The 27,790-nt window shown below is 44.8% G+C and overlaps 1 protein-coding gene across 1 annotated transcript in view; it reads left to right on the plus strand.

Moving 5' to 3' along the window:
- The window catches only part of LOC124774965 (nuclear pore complex protein Nup214-like), a 131,360-nt gene that overhangs the window by 93,173 nt on the left and 10,397 nt on the right, over positions 1 to 27,790 (plus strand). Inside the window, 4 exon segments of the mRNA XM_047249692.1 lie at positions 48 to 134; positions 137 to 169; positions 18,305 to 18,463; positions 22,374 to 22,569. Of these exon segments, the coding sequence (XP_047105648.1) occupies positions 48 to 134; positions 137 to 169; positions 18,305 to 18,463; positions 22,374 to 22,569 (475 nt within the window).

The following is a 27,790-nucleotide window of genomic DNA, read 5'->3' on the forward strand; positions in this document are numbered from 1 at the left end:
AGAGGATTATAGTCACTGATCCTTCTGTTATTACTTTTTATTGTCAGGATCACTGTTTGGTGGAACCAGTACAACTACTACTCAGTCTGGTGGTACATTCAGTGCTGCTGCAGGCCAAGGAGTTGGGCAAACAGGATTGGCTCAGCCCCTGCATTTCAGAATAAGCCAGGTAAAACTGGTTGTGATTTACTCTAAAGTAGTTCGGAGTAACAGCTGTCTTTGAGAGGGTTCTAGGTGGTAGCGGAGACTTTCAGCCTTTTCATTCCAACTTTGTGAGAAATTCCACCCACCCCCCCCTCCCTCCCACCCTCCCTCCCTCCCTCCCTCCCTCCCTCCCTCCCTCCCACCCTCCCTCCCTCCCTCCCACCCCACCCTCCCTCCCACCCTCCCACCCACCCTCCCTCCCTCCCTCCCCTCCCACCCTCCCCCCTCCCTCCCACCCTCCCTCCCACCCTCCCCCCTCCCTCCCTCCCTCCCACCCACCCTCCCTCCCTCCCTCCCTCCCTCCCTCCCACCCTCCCTCCCTCCCTCCCTCCCTCCCTCCCTCCCCCCTCCCTCCCCTCCCTCCCTCCTCCCTCCCTCCCTCCCTCCCTCCCTCCCTCCCTCCCTCCCTCCCACCCTCCCTCCCTCCCTCCCTCCCTCCCTCCCTCCCTCCCTCCCTCCCTCCCTCCCTCCCTCCCTCCCTCCCTCCCTCCCTCCCTCCCTCCCTCCCTCCCTCCCTCCCTCCCTCCCTCCCTCCCTCCCTCCCTCCCTCCCTCCCTCCCTCCCTCCCTCCCTCCCTCCCTCCCTCCCTCCCTCCCTCCCTCCCTCCCTCCCTCCCTCCCTCCCTCCCTCCCTCCCTCCCTCCCTCCTCCCTCCCTCCCTCCCTCCCTCCCCTCCCTCCCTCCCTCCCCCCCCCCCTCCCCCCCTCCCCCCCTCCCCCCCTCTCCCCCCCCCCCCTCTCTCTCTCTCTCTCTCTCTCTCTCTCTCTCTCTCTCTCTCCCTCCCTCCCTCCCTCCCTCCCTCTCTCTCTCTCCCTCTCTCTCTTTCTCTCTCTCATAGCTCATTTATATACAGATAATATTGTTTCTCAGTTTAATTTTAGATTTTTGTAGCGTAAGAATATTTTGAATGTTTCTCAAGTATTCAGCCATGTGGTGTTGTCCAGAAGGTGCAATATTGTGATAAGCTGATTTCTTGCCATCTTCAGTTGTTGCTGATGACTCACCCCCATTGGGCATTGCGTCCCCCCAACTCCTCCACCTCCCCCTGTGCCCCTCCTCCCTCCTGTGGCCTCAAATCAGCTACCTCCAGGTGTGGCCTGGTACAGTGGTGGGAGAAGCACCCCACTGGGGCATGATCCAGTGTCCTCAGTCCCACTGCCACCATTGACTGACAGTTTTCTGCTTGTGGAGCGACAATGTGTCTTCCGTCTTGTCACTTGCCGTGATGGGAGCAGATTTTCACGCAGACTGCTGCCGTGCTTTGATCATGATGAGGCCTGGGTCCCAGTCCTCATTTAACTAAAAACCATTATCTTTATGTATTACTTTGTTGTATAGCTAGACCTCTACAGCCTCTTTTAGAATATTGTTGCAATAATTCTGGTGCCATCACAATTCATGACGTTTCTGTGGGAGCTTCAATTCTCTGCTACAGAGCAGAATTTGTCAGCTGTTTGTTGTCTTTGTGCTGTTTATGCTCCGTGCATCTGTCCTGTACTGTCTGGATAGTCTGATCTACATATATTTTCCAACACTGGCAGGGGATGCGATAAACTTGCAGTTTCAAGAGTCCTAGGTCATCCTGGGCTGACCCCAACAAGGCTTTCGCCTTGGCTGGTGGGCGGAACACATCTTGATGTTATTGTTCCAGAGTATTCTTCTGATTTTTGTCGATATGTTTCTGGTGTATTGGATGATTGCAACCTGACAGCCTCAGCAAGCTGTGGCATCAGCTTATTTGTTCTTATAGCATGTTGTGGTTGCTGTAAACATTTGCGAGGATCATAGTCTTTAGGTGTTTCTATTTGGCAGCCAGACTGTCTTAGTCTAAGATTTCACATGTTCTGTGCACTACTGTGCTTCGGACACCTTCTCATTGTGAAGGAGCATGACAGCTAGAGGTATACAAGTACAATCCCGTATGCACCAGTTTACGGTAGACACTGTTTGTTGTTTTGGTGCAGAGAATTGAGGTGTTGCAAGCAGTCTTGCAGATGATGTTGTTTGTGCAGCCAGATTACAAGCGCACTGTTCACATATTTAAAAAAGCACGAGGGGTTGTAGACTGCTGACTCTAGGGTTTCTTCTTCTAATACCTCCATAGATACAGGGTGTCCATAATTAAAGTTCCAGTTTCAAAGTGCTGTAGAAAGAGAATCAACAATCAGAATGACATCAGATGTGAACAGGATCATATTGGCACAGTAAGTGCATTAACACAAATAATGTCGGCTACAAGTGACAGATGAATCACAATGTGGCGGCTATGGTTTGAGTTGCTACACCATCTGTATTGTTCATTGTACATGACTGCATGTTAGTTAGGGAAGCTCATCAACCATGGCAAGGTCATACCACTTTGGGTGGGAAAAATGGGTTTTTAATTGCCCTGAGTCCAAAAACCACATGAAAAGCAAAATGACATAAGTTTTTGATTGTCCTGGAACCAAAAACCGCATAAAAAGCAAGATGACATCAGTTTCTCTTTGTTGTTAGACTGGCACAAGACATGTTCATTATATTGCCCACTGTTTTCTGCCACAAGTTGAAATTGAGAAACCACATGTTCCGTAAAGACTGCAGTGTCTTGGGGGCACATTCAGATTGTGTTACAAAATGTATGCCTTCAGTTCAGCCACATTCGTAATTTGAGCACGGAACACAATATCTTTCAGAAACCTCACAACCCGAAGTCAACGTAGATGAAGATCAGGTGATCTAGATGACTAGGCCGCAGGGAGATGATGCCTGATAATTCTATCATTTCCAAAATGCCACTGCAGCAGATGCTTCAGTGGCTGTCAGGCTGTGCAAAGTGCAGAAAAGCCCCATCTTGGGTAAAAGTTATTCTGCTCACACATCCATGCTGTTGGAGGGTTGGAATGACTTTGATTCACAAAAGACTCTCATAGCATTTACTAGTGATGTACAGGTAACAGAACCTGCAGGACTCATCTCCTCGGAAAAATATGCCCTAAGATAAATAATGCCGTAAACCCACACCTCACAGTCACCATTACTAAATAAGGTGGTACTGGTTGATGTGTGTGCAGATTTTCTGTTGCCCATATTCTGCAATTCTGCGTATTGACATGTCTTTGGAGATGGAAATGGGCTTTATCTATCCACAGAATACTCCATGGGCTTTAATTGTCTACTTTGACATGAGAAAAAAGTTCCAGAGCGAATATTTATCTTGCTGGCGAGTCGGCAGGAAGCAACTTCCAACATCTGTGATTTTGTATGGATAGCAGTGCAGGATTTTTTGTAGGATTTTATGCACCATGCTTGCAGGCATGTCCAACATCGGGGCAATTTTTCATCCACTACATGTTTGCACTCCACTGCTTCACCCCTCCTGCAGTACTATGGCCACATCTTTGACAAATGTCAGATCAACTGCTTTCCTCCCTCTGCCACGTTTCATTTCAAAAGAACCTGTCGTTTTGAATTTTGTTATCATTTTCCCCAGACACTTAGCAGACATTGGAGCAGTGCCTTTTCTCATACCCCCAAGTGTCCAGAACTTTTGCAGAGCTACTTAACCAGCAGTGTGTGATCCTTCATGGAGACAGTCACATTGGGTGTCTCAGATTCAAACTGAGGAACAGCTGTGTGCCCCACATCTGTCGGTGTGCGTGTCCTGACACTTATAACGGCACCTGTTGAGCAATATTATTATTATTATTATTATTATTATTATTATTATTATTATTATTATTATTTATTTTTTTGTTCCGTGGTGCACTTGCACATGCACTTGGCGGGTGAACTTCCCCGGATGGGGCCTCCTGGCCAACAATGCAATACACTCGTTTCTATTTTTTTCCTATGCACCAAAATGTGCTGTTCAAATTTGACATCATTCTGAGAAGTGGCTCTCTTTCTACAGTGTTTTGAAACTGGAACTTTAATTGTGGCCACTACTGGTGATACTGGGGAGTCCATCGCCACTCTTGTCTGTTTGTTGGTAGTAATTTTGATTGAACAGAAAGCAAGCTGACGTTAACATGAGCTTGAACAGTTTCAGTAGCACTGGCCCAAACTTTTTTCACACAAATCCTAGGTAGTCTATTAAGGGTAACCTTGTAAAGAGAGACACTACATTGAAGCTCATAATGAGGTCTTCTTCACTCAGTCAGAAGCTCCAGAGCTGCTGAAAGACAAGTGCTGAAAGCCTTGTTGGGGTCAGTCAAGATTGACCTTGGACTCCCTGGATCAGGAATCTACCACATCCCCCTACCAGTGCAGGAAAATATATGCAGTCTAAACTATCTATGTGGTACAGAAGAGATCACAGAGCATAAATGCCACACATACAATGAATAGCCAACAAAGGTCGCTGTAACAGGGCAATGCGTCTTCCATAGACATGTTATGATTTGCGATGGCACAAACTTGTTACACTAATCCAACAAACACCTTTTGTGGTTTTGTATACTTACTGGATGGTATGTCTCCCCTGATCTGGGGTTCTGGGTGACTTGTCCAAACTGTTCGACCTTGACTTTTCTAAATTTCACAGAAGTGCAAGCTCTTTGCGGAAAGATACTTTATGTAGTGCATAATCTAACCACATTGTGCCATGACCTTCTGCACCTATTACTAATAATAGGTGCAGAAAGTCATGGCACATAGTGGCTAGATTTATGTTCGCACCTTAAATTCAGTGTGTTAGCCAATCCATTGTGGCGAGGCGGGGAGGGCTCATCATGTGTCCTCAAGGTTGTAGTCCCATGCCAATGCGGGGATTGCATTGCTCATTCCTGAGCTGCAACCTCCCCGTTTATGCTGAGGAGTGGGTGCCTCTCCAACCTGGGATACTGGGACTATGGACAACAGCTCCAATGCCAGGTAGCCTTTGCCGTGGTTGGCTGACACCCATGGGGAGAGCCTCTGAGGAGTGAATGGCATCAGGGTGGGTGATACACAACTAAAAGGATTTGACCCTTACTTTTGTAAATTTCACAGAATTTAAAGCCGTTTAGGAAAGGATATCTTATGTGTGGCATGCTCTATCCCACCATGCACAAAGACCTTATGCACCTATTATCAGACTGGATTATGTTTGTACCCAAAATCCAGCACAGTAGCCAATCTGTTGTGGCGGGGGTGACGATTTTTGTATATCCTCACAGTTGTAGCCCCCTACCAATACAGTGATCACAATGCCAATGCCTGAGAAGTAACCCTCCTTTCCCATGTATGCCGAGGAGAAGGTGCCTCCCCAATCTGTGGACTGGAACTTCAGGCAATAACTCATATGCCCGGTTGCCTTTGCCAAGGGAGTGTGGTGCCCATGGGGAGAACCTCCTGTGGCGTGGCATCAGGTGGATAATCCACAGTGAAATAGCTCTAAGTCGCCCATACCAGTGGCCATGCCAACACAGCCATCATAGCAGACAGAAAGCAAGATTTTAATACAGAGGATTGTGACTCCATATCATTTGCATCTTTGGCTATGCTGTGGGATGAGAATCAGGCTAGGAGAAATGGAGGTGGACATTTCATCCCTTTCTTGATGTGCTCCAGAACAGAGGGAAAATTTTTTGCAACAATGAAGCCATTGCTTCTCATTGAAAATGCTGAGGGTTGGTTTGGAGAAGTGGTGCAATAGAGAAGATGAGAAATGGATCTTTGTTGACTGAAACATTAAATGCTGCACAATCACAGGCACTTCAAGTGTGCAACAAGTTTGGGGGTTTAACAGAACCATCTCTCCTCATAACAAAGTCAACAGAATTCAAGATATCATCTTCCTTCGAGATCTGATGCAGCAAACAGATGAAGAATACAGTGCTCACGTAGAGTGGTGTGGAAGAATGGTGTGGAGTCCATTTCGTTCATCACATCCAGAGATATCGTAAGACTAACAGGGTGGACAGTGTAGATTTCATTCTAGTCTTTGGTGGAAATCTTTTACCTTAGAAAGTTAATGTAATTGTGTGACGTCAGGCCATATTTTCCTGACCTTGTGAGTTGATTTAGGTCCCAAAGGTTTGAACACATGCCCTCTTGGTGCACTAATGAGGCTACTTGTGGGGTGTGTGCCAGGACAAAGCATGAGGGGAGCCCTTGTGATCAACCCCCTATGTGTGTAAACTTACCAGAATGCCATCTCCCTCATTCAGTGACAGTTTTCAAGAGGGAGAAGAAAATCCAGAAATACAGAATGCTTTACCACCTGCTTATTAGAATGCTAAAAAAAACCTTGAACAACTCCACTTGATCGATCTGATGTCTAATTTTGCAAGCAGTGTATCAAAATCCACACCTAGTGGGATGCCAAATTCTCAAATGGCAATTACTGACCCTAGATGCAAGCCAGTACCTGTTTTTCAATTGAGGGGAGGGGACAACGGCTCCCTTGACCCCTAATACCACAGCATCAGTGCTGACCACCCAGTGGTGCAACTGGAGATGCCTCTAGCATCATCAGGAAATAGAACACCAGTAAGATGCCCCTACCCAGAACAAAACAGACGTGCAGTTTACCACCAACCAGTTGGTGATAGAGCTGTAGGCTGTGGGTCACAGAGGAGAATGGTCCTCTTATATCCCAGAAGTCACAACTGGAAAATCCTTGTAGAAACTAAAACCTCACAGTGATAAGAAGGATAAATCGAAAGTTAAACTGAATTCTGCTGTTGTGGTCAGTCCGGCCCCCATTCCGTCAGAGTCCGTCCTGTGAATACCAATGAAGACTCTCACATTCAGGTGGCACATGACTCAGAAGCAACATAATTTTTACTTATGTTTCCTGTTCACTGCTTTCTCAGACACTAATCTGACATTCCTTCGGTGGAGCTGTAATGCCTACCATCACCACCTGGCCAGTTTCCACCAGTTAATGGTTACTTAATCTGCAGTTAGTGTGGCGCTTCAGGAAACACGATTCTCAGAAATCCAACTCTCTACTATTAAATACAACAGATTCTACAGTAAAAATTGCATTAACACCAAGAGGTTGCCTGGAAGGGTCTACACTTTCAGTGAGCAGGTGCCGCTAACCCCTGTATTAGAAACTATGGCTGCTTGTGTTTGCCTGTCAGGTAGGGTAACAGTCTGTAATATCTATCTACCTACCTACCTACCTACCTACCTACCTACCTACCTGCCTGACTGATTTGTACCATATCACAAGCTCTTGGAATTGGTGGAACAGCTGCCTCCATCTTTCCTTCTACTTGGGAGACTTAAATGCCCACAGTCCTCTGTGGGGAAGTGAAAACATACCTAGCAGGGGCCAAATAATGGAATAGTTAATTTCAGAACTAAGAGTCTACCTACTGTAGCTGTTCTGGAGCTGTAACAAATTTCAGTGCGGCCGATGGAACTTACTGTCTGCAGCCAAACATCTCACAATTGATCCAAAGGTCTGTCCATGACAACCTCTGCAACGATGACCACTTTCCTATCACTCTCTCTTTCTCAAATGACCAATGGAAGCAGAAGCTTCGATACCTTATTCTTCAGGCCCATGTCGCTATAAATCAGTGCTGTGGTGACCTGGCTATCAGTGTGTGCCAAAGGGCACTCCAATGACACACGTTCCACCTGTCTGTGTAACATTTAATTGCATTCTAGGGACTTCAGATGAAGAAACAATTTTAAACAGAAAAGAATGAGAAGGAGTGTTGGGAACAATATGTATCACCTATGAGAGTTCACACCCCATCGTCTCAAGTATGGACTACAGTCTGCCACATGTGCAACCACCCACCATCCACTATAGTTTCTGGAATCTCCTTCAGCGGTGATGTCTGTACTAATCTTGCAGTCATTGCTGAACGTTTTGTAGTACACTTCGCCAAAGTGTCTGCATCGTAACTTGCTGATTTGGAAGTGCCTAGCAGAGCTGAACTATATACCCTTCTGTGCACAAGGCCTGGAATCTTACAATGTTCCATTTAGTTAATGGGAGTTCCATAACACTTTTGGTGAGTGAGTGTCACGACACAGCTGCTAGGCTCCGTAAAATCCATAATCAAATGCATAAACACATTCTTTGGTTTTTCACTTGCATTTGGCAGGGATCACAGGCATCTCTAGTGCCAGTCTGTTGTGGTCTTCGATCAGCAGAATGTGTGCAATGCAACCTGGCACCATCACTTCTGTCTTCTCTGCATGAGTGTGTCTTCTGGGGCTGCTGACCCAATTATTACCCAGAATTTTGTATCCCCCAGGCCGTTTTGGGTCCAGATAGATCCAGCCCTCAATGACCAACATGTACAGGAAACTGAGATCCCTCAAAGATTGGTCTTGAGTGTAACACTCTTCGACATCACTGTCAGTGGTATCATGAATGGAGTGGAACCCACTGTCTCACTGTCACTGTATGTGGACGACCTTTACCTGTATTACAGCTTCACATCATTGTGCACTGCAGAGCACCAGTTTCTGAGGGGCCATACTGTAAGTACATAACTGGGCCCTTAATTAGGAATGTCAATTTTCTTCCGTGAAAACTCGTGTCATGAACTTTTGTAGACTTGGGACTGCGCACCCACACCCAGAACTTTACCTCGGTAACCAGTTAATTGAAGCTGTTGAAACTTTCAGATTCTGAGATCTTTTATTTGGCAGAAAGTAAACATGGTTACCTGGGGCACAGACCACATGTTTTTTCTGCAATTCACAGTGCTTTGATTTTATCCTGGCTGGACTATGGATATGTTACTTACGGGTTGGCAGCACCATCAGTACTGAGCTTGTTAGACTGCTGTCCATCATAGGAGTGTGCAGTTGGTGACCGGATCTTTCCGTATGAGCCCTGTAGACTGCCTGTTGATGGAAACCGGTACTCCAACACAGAGGACCAGATGCCAACAACTCTTTATGAGCTATGCAGTCACACTCTGTTAGATGCCTACCCATCTATGTTACTGGGCTCCATTTCACAACCAGCAGTTCAGACTGTTTACGAACCATCCAAAAATTGGTAGATCAATTGGGATACAATTGGGGGTCCTATGCGAGGACCTCCAACTGCCCCCTCTTGTGTGTGTTCATAGAGTTCCCTCCCAGCACCCCCTGTGGTATGCACACAGTCCTCTGATTTGGGTAGAACTCTTTTGTGGCCTAAGAAAAATGCTGATCTTACCATTCGCAGATGCCTGTTCCATATGGTTCTCCTTGATTACTCAGATTCAATATGCATCTACATAGATGGATCGAAAGTCAGTGAGAGGGTCACTTTTGCTTTTGCACACACGAGGCGACATGGGAAGTATTACCTGCAGACTGCATGCAGTGTATATCCTGCAGAGTTGGTCACCATTATCACAGGCTGTGTGGTACATTAAAACTCTTGCCACAAACAACTTCCTGGTTTGTAATGACTCAATGAGCTGCTTATGAGGCCTGTTCAGTGCTACCTCAAAAACTTTTTGGTTGCTTATGTCCAAGATGTATTAGTTGACCTCCACAGCTCTTGTATGATAGTAACATTCATCTGGTCACCGAGCTACATGGGTATTTCTGGGAAATGAACACACTGATAAATTAGCAACCACAGCAGACAAACTTGAAGTACCAGGCCCAGGCTTATTATTGCAACTGCAACATCACATTTTGAAAACCTAGGATGTGGAATAGCAGGCTACCACAGCTTTCAATAAGCCTAGGGCAATTAAGGGCACCAACAAGGCATGGCATACTTCTCTTCATGCCTCTTGGAAAGATGACTTAGTGACCACTTTAAGAGGACTCTCCCCTCAGTGCAATAGAGGTAGTCCTCTCATGAATGCCCATATTCTCACCGAGTGCGCCCCGATGGCTGATACAAGACAAGCAGTCAACCTGTCTACCTCATTACATTGGATATTTGTGAATGATGTGTTAGCAACTACCAGTGTCCCGTTTCCTGAAGGAAAGCATATTTTTTAACAAAATTTAACGCTTAATGCACCTCTGTGTTTGGTGTCAAGGGGGATTTTGGAGGGAGGGTGGGTGTACCTCCCACTGTGATGTGCAACCTAAGTGGTCTCAGGCTACTTTTTTCCTCAGCATGTCATGAATTTTTAAACTTTTATGTATGTATCTTATGTATCTATTTCGGTAATTTGCTGTGTAGTCTGTAAAGTCTGCATTTTCTTGCACCATTTTAGTTGTACTGACTTTGATCACCCTTCTTGGTGTATCTTTCATTGTCCAGCTAGAGTTTTTAACTGCCTGGATATTATCTCACTTTTATCTATCCTTCTAAAACTCCTGTCATGCTCATTTTCAACCATGCAGACATGGTCGCAGATCCTAGAGCGTACAATTCTCCTTTCTTATTTCATATCTTATAGAGGGTCTGATAACCAAGTAGTTTAGTCCTTTTAAACCCTGGATCATCATCATTACTCAAGTATAATCAATGTCAGTGGCTAGTACATGCCCAAGGAACAGCTCCCCTCATATTGCAAGAATTACGTCATCCCCTGTAGAAGGTGTTTTGGAACCCTGAATGTAACGTATGATTACAGCAGGAATCGTGCACAGATGCAAATGATACAGTACAAATTGTTTCGCCCCCTGCAGCCCAGGGGTTGGAATAGGCCTGAGGTCTTCCTGCTTCTTGTAAGATGCGACTAAACAGTCTTGCATATTTCGGCCTTTATGTGATGGTCCACTGTAGGGTTTGACCTCCATTTTTCAAAATATTCCTGAAGAGCGAGCCAACTGGGGAAGGGCACTTTACATGGTGCATCATGCGCTGAGACCTATCGCATCCTTCGTTGACGTGGATCGGCACTTCTGCTCATTCTCCAACTGATGGGCGAGTGGGCGAGAACACTCTCCTGGATGCGTATTTTTCCATCAACTGTGCAGTATCGTTTTCTACACTGATGATTATAATGGACTTGTTTGCATGGTAGAAACTGATATCCAGCACGGTAGCCAGTCCCTTTTGTATGTTCAAGAGCTGACAGGAAATCTTTCATGACGATGAAGCCTCAATTTTTTGTTGAGTATTTAGAGGACAAGTTTGGGGAGGTGGAGGGCTTGTCCAAACTGAGATCTGGGTCAGTCATGATCGAAATAGCATCCTTTGCCCAGTCATAGGTGTTACTCGCTTGTGACAAGCTGGGGGATGTTTCTGTAACCATCAAGCTCTGTAAGAGATTAAATATGGTCCAGGGTACCCTATTTCACAGTGACCTTCTTTTTCAGTCTGACAGTGAGCTGCATGCCAATTTAGAGTGGTGAGGTGTACATTTCGTTCTGTGTGTTCGCCAGGGTCCGAGAGACAATCAGGTTGCCACCGGTGCCTTCATCTTGGACTTCGAGGGTGATACATTACTCGAGAAGGTCAAGGTGATGGTCTACCACTGTGATGTAAAGCCCTATACCCCTCCCCCAATGCGTTGCGGTGGTTTAAATGCTGGAAGTCTGGCCATATGTCTTCTCGCTGTACTTCCAGCATCACATGTCGAGATTGCGGACACCAGTCACTTCACAAAACTCCATGTGCCCTGCCTCCCATCTGTGTCAACTGCGGAGAGCACCATTTGCCTTGCTCACCTGACTGCAGGATTCTTCAGAAAGAAGGGAAAATCATGGAGTACAAGACCCTGGACCAACTGACCTACACTGAGGCTAAGAGGAAATTTGAACGCCTACATCCTGTACATATGACATCGTCTTATGCTGCCATTACAACTACAACAGCTCCGCCAACCTAAGTCACCTCTCAGAGCCAGAAGACTCCACCTGCTCCTTGATGGTGGAGGGCACTTCCCTGCCTGTTGCTCCTGCACTCCTGCACCACCTACTTTGGGAGCAACCCCCCCCCCTCCCTTCTCCCAACCATTGGAGATATCAGTCCCCACTTCAGTGCCAGGGAAGCGTAAGTCTTCTTTGGCTCCTCTCGCTAGGAAGGAGGGATCCCTTGGATCACAACCCTTGTCAGGTTTCTGCTAGTGGGAAAGACAACACCTGCCAGTGGCTGAAGAGCCCAAAAGCAGCTGGTTGTAGGGCTTCACGCTCATCCTCAGTCCCAGAGATTGAATCAGTGAGGTCCTCCCAGCCAGGAATACCCAAGGAGCAGCGAGAGAAATCCAAAAAGAGCACCCACAAGACCAAGGGAATTGCAGTGGCACCCACACCACCACTACCTACAAGTTCTGCGTCTGTGGATCAAGTGAAGATTCTGGTGTCTGCTGAGGGCCTAGATCTTGCTGGACCCTCAGACACAATGGATATAGACTGCTCAGGCAATAAGTCGGTAGCAACAGGTGACACTGAGGCATGAAGTGCCTCATTGGATGTTCTATGCCTTCCCAGTCTCACGATGTCATCCTTCAGTGGAATCGCAGCTGTTTTTTCCACTGCCTGGCTGAGCTACGGCAACTGTTATGCTTTACACCTGCTTTCTGCATTGCCCTCCAGGAAACCTGGTTCTTGGCAATGCGGACCCTTGCCTTCCGCAGCTATAGGGGATATTACAGGAACCGTAGTGACTATAATTGAGTGTCAGGTGGAGTTTGCGTTTATGTCTGTAGTGAAACTGTGCCTCTTCAAACCCCTCTTGAAGATGTGGCTGTCAGAATGATGATGACACAGGAAATAACTGTCTGCAATGTATATCTTCCTCCAGATGGTGCAGTACCCCTGAATTTAGTAGCTGCACTGATTGATAAACACCCTAAACCTTTCCTACTTTTGGGAGATTTTAATGCCCATAACCGCTTGTGGGGTGGCACCATGCTTACTGGCCGAGGCAGTGATGTTGAAACTTTACTGTCTTAGTTTGACCTGTGGCTCTTAAATATTGGAGCCGCCACACATTTCAGTGTGGCTCATGATAGTTATTCAGCCATTGATTTGTCAATTTGCATCCCAGGACTTCTCCCATCTATCCACTAGGGAGCACATGATGACCTATATGGTAGTGACCACATCCCCATCTTCCTGTCACTGCCCTGGCATCAGGCCAGCAGATGCCAGATGGGCTTTAAACAAGGTGAACTGAGAAGCTTTCACTTCTGCTGCCATCGTTGAATCTCCCCCACAAGGGAACATCGATGTGATGCTTGAGCAGCACAAAAAACAATACCTTGCTATTTAGGGTGCCCCGGTGAAAGGCAGTCTCTTGGTGGTTGCTGGAAGTCGCTGAAGCAATTAGGAGCATTGGTGAGCCCTACAGCGGCATAAGCACATCATAGCCTTTAGACTGCTCTGTGCCCGCATTTGCCAACTTATCAAATTACAGAAGCAGGAGTGTTGGGAGACATATGTCTTGACCGTTGGGTGCCATACGTAACTGTCCCTAGTCTGGGTAAGGATCAAACATGTTTTCATGTACCAGACCCCAACAGGTGTTCCTGGTGCTAACATAAATGGCGTGTTATCTACCGGCACATTTGCGATTGCCGAGCACTTTGCTGAGAACTATGCTTGTGCTTCTGCAACGGAGGATTACCCCTCAGCCTTTCGCACTTTCAAACCATGGCTGGAAGGGAAAGTCCTCTCATTCACTACAGACCACAGTGAATCCTAAAATGCCCCATTTACAGAGTGGGAGATCCTCAGTGCCCTTGCACATTGTCCTGACACTGCTCCTGGGCTAGATGGGATCCACAGTCAGATGATTAAACATCTCTCATCTGATTACAAGTGACATCTTGTCATCTTCAACTGGGTCTGGTGCGATGGCGTCTATCCATCACAGTGGCAGGAGAGCAACATAATTCTGCTGCTCAAACCCAGTAAAAACCTGCTAGATGTGGATAGCTATCGGCCCATCAGCCTCACCAATGTTTCTAAGCTACTGGAACTGTGGTGTGTCACATGCCTTCCATCAGGGTCGCTCTACCACTGATAATCTTGTGTCCCTCGAGTCTGCCATCCGAACAGGCTTTTCCAGATGCCAACACCTGGTTGCTGTCTTTTTTTGATTTGTGAAAAGCGTATGACACAACCTGGCGACATCATATCCTTGCCACATTATACGAGTGGGGTCTCCGAGGCCCGCTCCCAATTTTTATCCAAAATTTCCTGTCTCTTCGTACTTTCCATTTCCAAGTTGGTGCCTCCCATAGTTCCCCCCATATCCAGGAGAACGGGGTCCGACAGGACTCTGAATTGAGTGTATCTCTGTTTTTAGTGGCCATTAATGGTCTAGCAGCAGCTGTAGGGCTGTCCTTCTCACCTTCTTTGTATGCAGACATCTTCTGCATTTCGTACTGCTCCACAAGTATTGGTTTGCTGAGTGGCGCCTACAAGGAGCCATCCACAAGGCGCAGTCATGGGCTCTAGCCCACGGTTTCCAGTTTTCAGCTACAAAGTCATGTGTTATGCACTTCTGATGGCATTGGACCATTCATCTGGAACCAGAACTATACCTTAATGATGATCCACTCACTGTAGTGGAGAGATATCGATTCTTAGGACTGGTTTTTGTCACCCGATTGATTTGGCTTCCTTACCTTTGTTAGCTTAAGCGGAAGTGCTGGCAGCACCTGAATGCCCTCTGCTGCCTGAGTAACACCAGCTGGGATGCAGATCACTCTATGCTGCTGCAGCTTTACAGAGCTCTTGTTCAATCCCACCTTGACTATGGGAATCTGGTTTTTGGTTTGTCAGCACCCTCAGTGTTGCCTTTACTCGACCCAGTGCACCACTGTGGTGTTCGCCTAGCGACAGGGGCTTTTAGGACGAGATCTGGTGACCAGCATCCTGGTGGAGGACGGAGTCCCTCCATTGCAGGTTAGGCATACACAACTGCTGGCCAGTTACATTGCACACGTATGTAGTTCTCCTGTGCATTCGAATTACTTTTCCCACCCACGGTGGTTCATCTCCCGCACCGGTGGCCCAGGTCAGGGCTTCCAATTGCAGTTCATGTCGGATCGCTTCTTTCTGAACTGGAGTCCTTGCCTTTACCAGCTGTACTTGAGGTCCATTCACGTACACTTCCATAGTGTTCGCCTATGCCGTGGCTTCGCCTGGACCTTTCACGTGACCCTAAGGACTCAGTTAACTCTGCAGCTCTCCACTGCCACCTCCTCTCAATTCTTGACATGTACCAAGGCCACACCAATGGCTTGATAGCTGATGATCACGTCGGCTTCGCGTATGTCCATGGAGGACATATTGAACAGCATTCCTTGCCCGATGGCTGCAGTGTTTTCACTGCCGAGCTGGTGGCTGTATCTCGTGCTCTTGGGCACATCCGTTCATGCCCTGGGGACTCGTTTCTTCTCTGTACTGACTCTCTGAGCAGCCTACAAGCTATCGACCAATGCTACCCTCCTCATTCTTTGGTAGTGACCGTCCAGGAGTCCACCTATGCCCTGGAATGTTCCAGTCATTTAGTGATGTTTGTCTGGACCCCAGGTCATGTCAGAATCCCAAGCAACGAACTTGCCGACAGGCCACATGGAAACCGCTTATTTATATCGACTTCTCTGCAACTGACCTGCGTTCAGTACAAGGTGTTTATAAATGAATATCAGGGTTTTAATGCTTTATAATATGTATTAGATTAAACTTACAGTTATAAATGATATGTCAAATGAAAGAGCAACTCAAACAGTTTTACCAAGAACCTTATTAATGTTCAATGTGAGCAAAATTTGTCACACAGCATACATCAAGTCTATAGCCAAGTTCTTCCCAAACGTTGATAACTGTGTCTTCAGTGATTGTAGCAACAGCAGCTTCAATGCAGTTTCTTAATTCAGGGAGGTCTGGTGGTAGTGGAGGCACGTACATATGATCCTTGATGAAGCCCCAAAGGAAAAAATTGCACGGCATTAGGTCCGGTGAATGTGGAGGCCATGCAAAGCAAGCCCTGTCAATGTTTGCTAAGAACTCGGCTATAGACTTGCTGTGTGCCGTGTGACGAACCGTGCTCACATTGAACATTTATAAGATTCTGGGTAAAACTATTTGAGTTGCTCTTTCATTTGACATATCATTTATAACTGTAAGTTTAATGTAATAAATATTATAAAGCGTTAAAACCCCGATATTCATTTATAAACACCCTGTACTATGCTACAAGGTTTTGCAGCTTTGGGAGACGGAATGGCATAACCTCAGTATGCACAACAAACTGTGTGCCATTAAGAAGACTAGAAATGTGTGGAAGACCTCCACGGGTGGCCTCTCGCAGAGAATCTGTGATTCTGTCTTGGCTCCACATTGGCCACACTTGGGTGACACATGGCTACCTCCTGCGCTGTGCTGACCCACCTCAGTGTCGGTGCAGCATCTGGCTGACAGTGGCCCATAACTTGGTGAGCTGTCAGTATCTGGCTGCCTTGCGATGGACTCTTCAGTTACCGGACTTGTTGCCATTAATTTTAGCTGACAATGCCTCATCGACTAATTTAGCTTTATGTTTTGTATGTGATGGTGGGTTTTATCATTCTGTATAAGTTTTTGTGCATGTCCTTTGTCCCTTTGTGTTCTCCACTCTAATGCTTTTAGGCTGGATGTTTTAATGTGTCGCAAAGTGACTGGCTTTTCCTTTTTATTCTCGTGGCTGGCCAGCCACGGTAATCTGCTGTCTTGTTTTTATCCCTTCTATCTGTTTCTTGCTTCTCTCTGTGGTTTTATTTTCCTGTTTTGTCCATAGTAGTGTTGGTTGTCCTTCTATTGTTCTTCTGGTTCTTCCATTCTCCTGTTATTGTGCTGTATGCCTCCTTTCTTTTCTTCTTTCCCATGTGTAATTATTTTACCAGGAACAAGGGACTCATGACCTTGCAGTTTGGTCCCTTCTCCCCCTCCTTTAAGCCAACCAACCAACAAATTATTTCATGCTCATTGTTCGTAGACCAGCTGCTTCCTCTGTCTTGCCACGGAACTCCACTACTGTAACTTCCTGTGATTTTTCCCCGCACTTATTTTTAGTTTTGGTCTGTGATTTCTTACATATGGAAGCATTAGGTGTTGTTGATGAACATTGTGTTTGGCACCAAACTAATGGATAATGTGGTAAAACTGTTATTGTGATTTGATTCTGCCTTCTTCCCATGAAATACAACAGAAATTTTCTGACAAACATGCTTGCACTGCAAAATAATCTAACAACTGCAGCTAATTTTATGGAACCATTTGAAAGAGGGCAAAAGTGATAAATTTGTCTGCAGATGGGACCACTATCTAATGAACTTTAAGGCATGTCAGTGCTTGTGGTGGAGAAAAGGCAATCTTAGCCACTGTTGATAGTGCTACTCATTGGGAGGAAATAGTGCTGTTAGTATTTTAAAACCAACAGATTCAGCTTCAGATGGCTGTTCACATTTAAAATTTCATTATGCCTGCTGCTTGAAGATGAACCAGTCAGTTCAAAATTGGTAATGCTGCTGTTTGTTCATAATAACACCTTATTAACAGTAGCTGGTTGCTGTTTTTAGTTAGAATTAACCTGTTTGTAAATATCCTTTTTGGAGTGGATAAGGGTGTACTCCCTATGAACTCTGATTTATTTTGATTTCCTCTGTTTGGTGCAACACTTATTGACAAACAGTAAGGAATATAGAGAAATATCTGCAACAAGCTGGGTACAGATCATCATAGCTATTATAAAATGTGGGATAACAGAATATGAAGTTTTGTGGTAATGTCTTAAATGTGACAGATAATTAAATTATTCTAAAAAACAGACAGACACTGTGGTGGCAGAAGTGTCATTCTTACCAATATGTTTACAGCAGAGGAAGTAACACAGATAATCAGATGTTTGATGTAGTTTCCTCTCCAAGCAGTAGTTTTTTCATTGTTTAATTTACTGTCATGTCTTGTGTCTTCTACCCAGCATTCTTTATCTGAAACTGAATGTGGTCTTGTTATCCTGGAGAATACTTCATGCATTAATTGTATACTTGCAGATGATTTCTTACTCTTGGGTTCAAACATTATTTGTCTATCATTATTTTAGACAACATGTGAAATGTTTGTTAGTGGTAAATGAAGGACTACTATGCAGATTTTTCATACTGTATCAGATCATACAGTGCTTTTTGAGTCAGTATTGATTTACTGCATAGGTGGCAATGCAGGTTGAATCTGATTGTTTCTCTCTATATGTTTTGAAAATGTTTACAACATAATTTTCCATCTTTATATATTGCCATTTTTTTATCAGTCTGACTTGTTTCTAGGTGGATTTGGATCTGCACCAGTTTTTGGTGCTGGAAGCCCAGCGGGCAGTACTGGCTTTGGTTCTCCACCAACATTTGGAGGTGCTCCAACCTTTGGGGGTTCACCTACATTTGGCAGTGCAAACAGAGTATTTGGTTCTCCTGCAGCAGCAAGTCCAAGTAAGTAAGTTTATGTGTGTGTGTGTGTGTGTACGGGGGAGGGGGGGCAACCTATTATAAAAAGTAATGAAACAATCATCTTTGGAAGATGAAATCAGTTTACAATAAGCAGTAATGAGATAAGAAACTTTGCTTCTGAAGAAATTTTCCAAGATTAATAATGTGTCAATAGGGTTGTTGAGAGGGGAAATTTGTTAAGCGTTCATATCTCATATTACTGATTTTAAAAGTAGGTTTAATTATTATGATTATTAAAGCAAAATTACAAGCACAGTTTTAAATGAAGTATGTTAGTGAACATCAAAGGAGGCATTGTTATTCGTTCTGTACTAAGGGTTGGTGTATCTACATGAAGCCTCCGCCACCCATGTACAATAGTTACCAATACCTGTCTGCATAAATTTAGATATTCCAGGGTGTTCAAGAATTAAATTAAAAAAGAGAAGAAAGAATCTAGAATGAATTTTAACCCTACAGCAGAGTGTGCATTTATATGAAAGTTCCTGGCAGATTAAAACTGCATTCTGGACCAAGACTTGAATGGGGGACCTTTGTCTTTTGTGGGCAGGTGCTCTACCAACTGAACTAACCAAACACAACTCATGACCTGTCTTCACAGCTCGACTTCCGCCATTACCTTATCTCGTATCTTCCAAATTTCAGCGTACGCTTTGCTGCAGAGTGAAAATTTCATCCTGGAAACATCTCCCAGGCTGTGGCTAAGCCACATCTCCACAGTATCCTTTCTTCCAGGAGTGCTATTCCTGCAAGTTCTGCGGGAGAGCTTCTGCGTTGCTTGGAAGGTAGGAGATGAGGTGAGGTACTGGTGGAAGTAGAGCTGTGCCCGCAAAAGGCAAGGATCGTGAGTTCGAGTCTCAGTCCTGCACACAGTTTTAATCTACCAGGAAGTTTCAAGAAAGTATCTGAAACTACAGCTGTTTCTGTACATAGTAATGTGCATTGTTGCAATCTCTGCACTACTTAATCATGCGCAAACCTTTTCTTCTTTGAATAATAACTGCAACCTATATTCATTTGAACCTGCTTACCGTATTCATCCATTGAGCACACTCTACAATTTTTACGACCCTACACTTCTATCCATTAGCAAACTGAATGTTCCTTGATGCCTCATGATTTGTCTTATCAACTGATCCCATCTTTTAGTCAAGTTGTTGAAAATTTCTTTTCTCTTCAGTTAGATAGAGTATCTCTTCATTAATGCCTTGATCTGCCCATCTTGTCATGAGCAGTCTTCTGTGGCACCACTTTTCAAAAGCTTCTATTCTCTTCATGTCAGGATTGGTTATCATCCATGTTTTGTATAAGGCTACACTCCAGGCAAATATATTCAGAAAAGAATTCCCAACACTTAGCTTTATGTTACTGGACAAACTCTTCTTTTTCAGGAAACCTTTTTCAGGCTATAGTGAGTCTGCATTTTATATTGTCTGTACTTAGGCCATCATCAGTTATTTTGCTGTTAAAATACTAAAACCCATCGTATCCCTTTAGTGTATCATTTCCTTATCTAATTCCTTCAGCATCATCTGATTTAATTCAAGTACATTCCATTGCCCTTGTTTCACCTTTGTTGACATTCATCTTATGTCTTTCCAAGACACTACCCATTCCATTCAGTAGCTCTTTGAAGTTCCTTGCCTTCTCTTCAGAATTACATCATTGACAAATGTGTGTTTTATTTCTACTTTCTGAACTATAATTCCCTTTCCAATTTTATTCTTGTTTCCTGTGCTGCTTGATCAATGTACAAATTGAATGTCATTGGTGATATGCTACAACTGTACCTCATTCCCTTCTCAGTCAGTGCTTCCCAGTCACTACCTTTGACTCTTAGAACTGCAGTGTGGTTTTTGTACAGGTTTTGGATAACTTTTCTCTTCTTGTGTTTTATCCCTGCCACCATCACAATTTCAAAGGGTGTTTTCCAGTCAAGTATTGCCTCATGCGTTACGACATTTCCCTGGAACCGAGTTTGGGTTCCACAAGTTTTTCAATTTTTCTGTGAATAATTAGTGTCACAATTTTCCAGCAATGGCTCAAAAACTGGTAGTTTGGTAGTATCACACCTGTTGGCACTAATTTCTTTGGATGTCTTCTTGAGTCTTATGGTATTTTGCCTGTCTCGTACATCTTATGTACCAGGTGGAATAGTTTTGTTGCGGCTGGCTTCCCCAAGGAACTTAATAATTTGGGGGGGGGGGGGGGGGATGTCATGTAAGTCCTTGGGACATATATTGCTGTATGTTTGTCAGCACTCTGACAAATTCTTCACGAAGTATTGCAGCTCCTATCTCATGTTTATGTACGTCCTCTTTCCTTTGTATTAAACTTCCTTCAAGTTTACTTTCTTTGTATAGCCAGCCTATACATCCCTTCCACCTTTCAGCTTTCCCTTCCTAGCTTAGTACTGGCTTGCTTATGTGCATATTCATTCAGCTGCTTATCTTCTAATTTTCCTGTAGGCAGTCTATATCTTTCTGATAGTTGTCCCTGCTTCTACATCCTTGCATTTATCATCTGGCCAGTCCTGCTTTGCCATTTTACACTTCTGACAATCTCATTTCGTAGACATTAGTATTTCCTTTCACCTGCTGTATTAACTGCATTCGTATATTTCCTCTTTTTGTCAATTAAATTCATTACTTGTGTGTTATCAAAAGATTTCTACTAAATGTTGTCTTAGTGTGACGTTAGTTCATTATAACAAGGCAAGGCATAATAAGAGAAGTCCCTGATATTTCGACTACCTCAAATAATGTGCAAAGAGGGAGGGGCTTTCCATTCAGCATATTGCCTTATGCAGTGGTTTATTTTACCCCTTTTTGCTCTGATTACAGAAATTCTGTTTTTGTTTACTCCTTTGTTAGCTTTTATCTGTTGAATGTAATTCATTCTTTGCTGTAACAATTGTGTTTAATCAGTTCTGTGGGATAAGTATTTACTTGTTTATTGTAGTTACTCTGGTGTATAGTGCTACACATAATTTTTACAGTTTATTATAATAAACCATATTCTTAGGACAGGTTCCTGCTGCTTGTGATGCAACATATTCAGAGGTTTACAGATATTTAACATTTTGTGTCAAAAGGATAACCACAATCACTGTGTCAGTAACAGTTTTCAAATGACATTCGGAGACTGCCAAATTTTTTGCATGTAATTGGTTTCAGGACTGATGTGCTCCTAGACATTTGGAGACTGTCTAGCTTGTGACGGAAAAAATGGTGATCTCAAACTGTTAAATATGATAGAAAGCAAAATGATGGTGCATTGTACTATTAGAATGCGAGGAAAACTATCCTGTATTTTACTGATACAAAGAGGAACTCATCTTTTTCTGTAAATCACCACAATTTTATTATATGTATTGTCTAAAGTAATCTGGATGACATAACAAAGATACATAAGGAAAATTTTATGTTTTATAAAGTCCATCTGTATATTACTCTGGCTATTTTTCTCAGCTCTAAGTGTAGTCAAATTTCTACAGTAAAGTTGTCTTACAGTAAACAAATTAGAAGTATCCTGCCACCCTGTAGATTACTACAGAGCAGAGATTTTCTGTCCTCAGTCTGGTTTTCTATTAAATGCAGCGAATTTTGTTATCTTATACTGGACAGAGGGCAAATCGTTTTTTGAGGTGGAGACATGGTGAGAGATATTTGCTTTAAAATATATTGTATAAGTGTATTTGTTATTTCTAAGTTTGTAGTCATAACCAGTTTTTAATTCCAATGAATAAAATTTAAGAGAGTGATATGTCTATTTGTGTAATACTTGTTGTGTTGTATAGCTGGAAAAAAAAGGAGCAAAACACACTGGATATTTATGATATATTAGCCAAGTCAAGAATGTCGGCATTGGTTTCTTTGCAATTTTTCTCCAGGTTTCGGAGCATCACCTACAGGACAGCAGCAGTCGAATACCTTTGAAAGCTTAGCTTCTCAGAATACATTGACATTTGGAAATTTGGCCAGTCAAAGTCCTGGATTTGGTTCTCCACAGCCATCATTATTTGGAGGGACACAGACATCTCCAAATAACCCACCAGCATTTTCCAGTAGTAGCAGTACCAGTTTTGGGTAAGTTGTTTTTGCTATTCCGTTGCAATTAATTTTTGTCTTATTGTGAGAATATTACTTGCAAACTATGCTGGTAACTGTGTTAGGTAAGGCAATACAGATACTGTATTATTTTTAGTCAGCTCAGTAATTGTTACAGATGTACAGTGCCCGTGTGTAAGGAGCCTAATGCTAATGTAATAGTGACCGACCTTTGCTGCAGTATTTGTTTGGCAATGATTAATTTGGTGGTTTTAGAATCTCTTAGGATAATGTTCTGCTAATATCAGATTTCATTTTAAATATAACATACAATTTATAAAGAAGACATATGCTACCACTTATTACCAAGCATTATAACAAATTGGGTGATTGCTTGAGCTGCAACCTTCCCAAATTGCCAATTGATCCCTCTGTCAGGTGTTTGGGAGGTGTGAACAATCACCTAAGGTGGGTGCACCCCCTTGTGTAGGGGGTCCCCAGTTGGAAGGAGCATGCCATCGGAGACGCTGGCAATCTTGGAGGATTTTCTCACAATGAGCCAATCATCTTCACAGTCAACATCTATGAAACATTAATGTAAGGAGGCTAACAATTCAAAGACACTTCCCGTTGCACCACAGTTCCCCGTGGTCTCACGTACTGAAGACGGTCAGTCATTTGCCACGGTAAATCCGTTTATTATTCAGAAAGGTGTTGATGTAGTTGCCGGCCCTGTGAAATCTTGCTCTCGTTTACAGAACGAAACTTTTGCTTTTGGAGACTACCTCTGATTCTCAAGCACAACAACTGCTTAATGCCTCGCTTCTCCGTGGCTACCCTGTTCATGTTATTTATACTAGGCTGCTCGACAGTCTAACTGAGGCTGAAATCCAGTTGTATCTCTCTGATCAGGGTGTCATTGCTGTCCATCAGGTGATGAAAAAGGTAGATACCTCCGTAGTGCCTACCGAACTCTTTTTCTTACCTTCGATGACGGTGGTTCCGTCCAACATCAAAGCAGGCTATGAAATTATCACAGTCTGGCCTGCACTGCTACCAGTGTTATTGTTTCAACCACACTAGAACGTCTTGTCAACAGCCAGCTAAATGTGCAACCTGTGGTAGGGATGCACATGAGGGCAATTGTCCTCCTCCTCCTCGCCCCCACTGTGTTAACTGCAATCGCAGCCATGGTGCCTCCTCTCAGGATTGTCCCATGCATCTTGATGAGCGGCCTGTCCAAGAGATCCAGGTAAAGGAAAAAGTGCCTTACGCAGTTGCTCACAAGTTATTGGCTAGTCGCAAATGCTGCATTCTCTCGTCTGGCACTTATAGTTCTGTTCTTGTTACCCCTTGCTCCATGAAGCACATTGCCACGCAAACATGCGACCTCAGATTCAGCTCTGAGGTTGTGAAATTGCCCAGTGTCAAGGTAGCATCACCATCCCCCCCATCCAGCTGTGTAGCAAGCCATCAAACTCTTGCCTCAAGGGGCAAAACAACCAGCTACACAACTGGTAGGCCGGAAAGGACAGAAATAGTTCTCCCGTGAAGAATTCCTACATCCTTCCAGCCAAACAACACCCGAGTCTTCCTCTACCCGGTAAGGCTCAAAGACATCTCCTTCGCCGACTCAAAGATCCTCTTCGACGGTGCTGCCACGTGATACCTTAGCCCAGTCAGCCTCTGTGTCGCCAGTGCACACCACTAAGTGTTTTTCAGCATTGTATTCCACAGACTGACAGCACAAGCAAGCCGATGCTACTATGGACCCCATGGAGCAGGATCCTCCTGCGTCTGTGCCCTGTGGCAGTGACTTCACAGGCTGTCATTCGGCAGCTGCCGAGGTGACACCCCTAAATCTCTTCCTTATCATGACTCTCCTCCTATGGAATGTTCATGGCCTTCGGTCCCACAGGGAGGATTTATGGCTGCTTTTAGCATTGCAGGCCTTCAGCAAACCAAATTTCACCCTCACGACTGCTTTGAGCTTTCACATTTCTTCCCGGTTTGTTTTGACCTTCCCCCTGAGTTCAGCATTCCATTTCATGCTGCTCATATGGGATGACATTCATAGTCAACCCATCTTCCTGACTACCCATCTTCAAGCTGTTGCAGTTCGCCTTTTTCTTCCACATCTGACCTTTTACCTCTGTGCCCATCCGTCATTCTGTGTCACCAGGGCAGACTTTCTTCAGCTTATTGGGCAGCTACCTCCCTCATTTCTGCTACTCAGTGACTTCAATGTGCATCGCCCACTTTGGGGTTCTCCCAGATCCTGTCAGAGAGGTGCCCTCTTGGCTGGTCTTCTTAACCAACTTAACCTCTTCTGCCTTAACAGTGGAGCACCCACTTTCCTTTTTGACTCCTCACACACCTATTCCCATTTTGACCTATCCTTCTGCACTGCCCAGCTAGTCCATCATCTTGAGTGGTCCATTCTCTTTCTGATACGTACTCGAGCAACCATTTTCCATGTGCTGTCAGTTTACTGACTCCTACCCCACCTGCATGCACACCTAAATGGCAGCTTACTAAGGCTGACTGGTGGCTTTACTCCTCCCTGCCGACCTTCAAAGAATAAGATTTCTCCAGTTGTGATGACCAGGTGGAACATCTCACAAACGTTATGCTTACTGCTGCGGAACCTTCCATTCCTCGCACTTCCTCTTTACCACGCCATGTCCCAGTCCCTTTGTTGGACTGAGGCATGCCGTGACACAATTCACACACAGAGATGTGCTCTCCATGTTTTTAACCATCATCTTATAATGGCAAACTGCATTCATTATAAACAGATGCATGCAAAGTGCTGTTGAGTTCTTCAGGATAGCAAAAAAGTTAGCTGGCTTTCATTCACTAGTTCTTTTAACAGTTCCACCCCTTCCTCTGTTGTATGGACCAACTTCCGATGGCTCTCTGGGACCAAGATCCATGTGCCTATTTCCGGCCTGACAGTAGCAGATGATGATGTCATCGTGGACCCTATTGCTATCTCCAACACCTTGGGCTAACTGTGTTGCGGAAGCTTCAAGCTCTTCCCACTATCACCCTGTCTTTCTCCATCGGAAACGAGTGGAGGAGGCTCAGGTGACACCCTTATCTTCTTAGAATCGGGAGTGCTAAATTTATTATGAGGGAACTAGATCATGCTCTCAGTTCATTCCGATCCTGCGTCCCAGAGCCAGACACTGTCCACATTTAGATGTTGCAGCACCTTTCTCTTGTGGGCGAGCACTTTCTGCTTAACACGTACAACCACATATGGGCAAAGGGCACATTTCCCGGACTTTGGCTTGAAGCCATTGTCATATCCATACCTAAGTTCGGTAAGGACAAAAACCTTCCTTCTAGCTGCTGCCCCATCTCTCTCACCAACTGCATTTGCACGGTGATGGAACGTATGATTCATGCCTGGCTGGTATGGTGGGTTGAGTCTCGCAATTTACCAATGAATGCACAGTGTGGATTTTGAGTACAGCGTTCAGAAGTTGACCATCTCATTACTTTGTCTGCCCATCTCATGAATGGTTTTCTACGGAAATCCCAGACTGTGGCAGTGTTTTTTGATTTGGAGAAGGCCTACAACACCTGCCGGAGAATTGGTATCCTCTGTACTCTTTACACGTGGGGCTTCTGTGGCCATCTGCCCTGTTTCCTTCAGGAATTTTTAAAAGACCGAATTTTCAAGGTGCTTGTGGGTTGTGCCTTGTTGGACACCTTTAACCAGGAAAACGGTGTGCCTCAGGGTTCTGTCCTGAGCGTCATCCTCTTTGCTCGCCATTAACCCTATAATGGCCTGTCTACTGCCTGGCATCTCTGGCTCCCTTTTTGTTGTCAGTTTTGCCATGTGTTGCAGTTCTCCATAGACTTGTCTCACTGAGCAGCATCTTCAGAGATGTCTTGATCCTCCTTACTCCTGGAGCATTGAGAATAGCTTTCGTTTTTCCACTGACAAAACTGTCTGTATGAATTTCTGGCGGCACAATTGGTTTCTCCCGCCATCTTTACATCTTGAGCCAGTTGTTCTTCTGTTCGTTGAAACTACAAAATTTCTGTGGCTCATGCTCAATGGGGAACACTCTTTGTCCTCTTATGTGTCTTACCTGGTAGCCCTCTGTACTGGGTTCCTCAATGTCCTATGTGTCGTCAGTGGTACTTCCTGGGGTGCCGATCGAACCACACTCTTCCATTTGTACTGGTCCCTTGTTCATTCAGAACTCTACCTTGGGTGCGTTGTTTATGCTTTTGCACATCCATCCCCCTTAAGTCGTCTCAACACTATCCACCATCATGGCATCTGTTTGGCCACTGGCACCTTTTACATTAGCCCCGTTGAGTGTCTGTATGCTGGAACTGCTAAACTACCACTGTCCTACTGCCGTGACTTTCTCTTCAGCAGTTATGCATGCTATTTGTCTGCCATGAATGGCCACCCATCCTATGCCACCTCCTTCGATGATTCCTTTGTTCGCCAGTAATGGGCACACCCTTCTTCCCTGTTATCCCCTGGAGTCCGCTTTCGGCACGTGCTACGGCGGCTTAACTTCACACTATCTGCAACTTTTCCGGTGGGTGTGAACCTTTCACCACCTTGGCTTCGTGAAGCAGCCCATGTTAATCTTGGCCTTCATTCGCTTCCTAAGGACACTACTCCAGCCTTTCTCTATTGCTTTCGGTTGGAACTTAGCTATAGTACCTTTGTGTATGCTAATGGCTCTCGGACTGACCATGGGGTTGGATGTGCCTTCGTCATTGGCGTCCAAATCTTAAGATATCAGCTTCCGGCACACTGCTCAGTATTTACAGCCGAGCTCTTTGCCCTGTATCAGGCCACGGAGTACATCGGGTGGCACAGACTTTTCGATTGTGTCCTCTGTTCAGACTCACTGTGTCCTTTAAAGTCTCTGTGCACTGTACACTGCTCATCCCTTAGTGCCGTGGGTCCAAAAAAACTGTCACTTGCTCACTCTTGGTGGAGCCACTTTGATGTTTATGTGTGATCCTGGTCATGTTGTCCCACTAGGGAATGAGGCTGCTGACACTGCTGCCAAGACTGCAGTCCTAGTACCTCAGCCCGCTAGTTCATGTATTCCCTCTGATGATCTCTGTTTTGCCATCTGTCAGGAGGTGGTGTCCCTTTAGCATCGCCATGGTCCTCCCTTCATGGGAATAAGCTCCGGCTTATTAAGCCTCTCCCAGCAGCTTGGACGTCCCCATCTCAACCCTCCCGCTGGGAGGAGATCAGTTTAACTAGGCT

This window comes from Schistocerca piceifrons, chromosome 2 (genome assembly GCF_021461385.2).
Source record: "Schistocerca piceifrons isolate TAMUIC-IGC-003096 chromosome 2, iqSchPice1.1, whole genome shotgun sequence".
NCBI lineage: Eukaryota > Metazoa > Arthropoda > Insecta > Orthoptera > Acrididae > Schistocerca > Schistocerca piceifrons.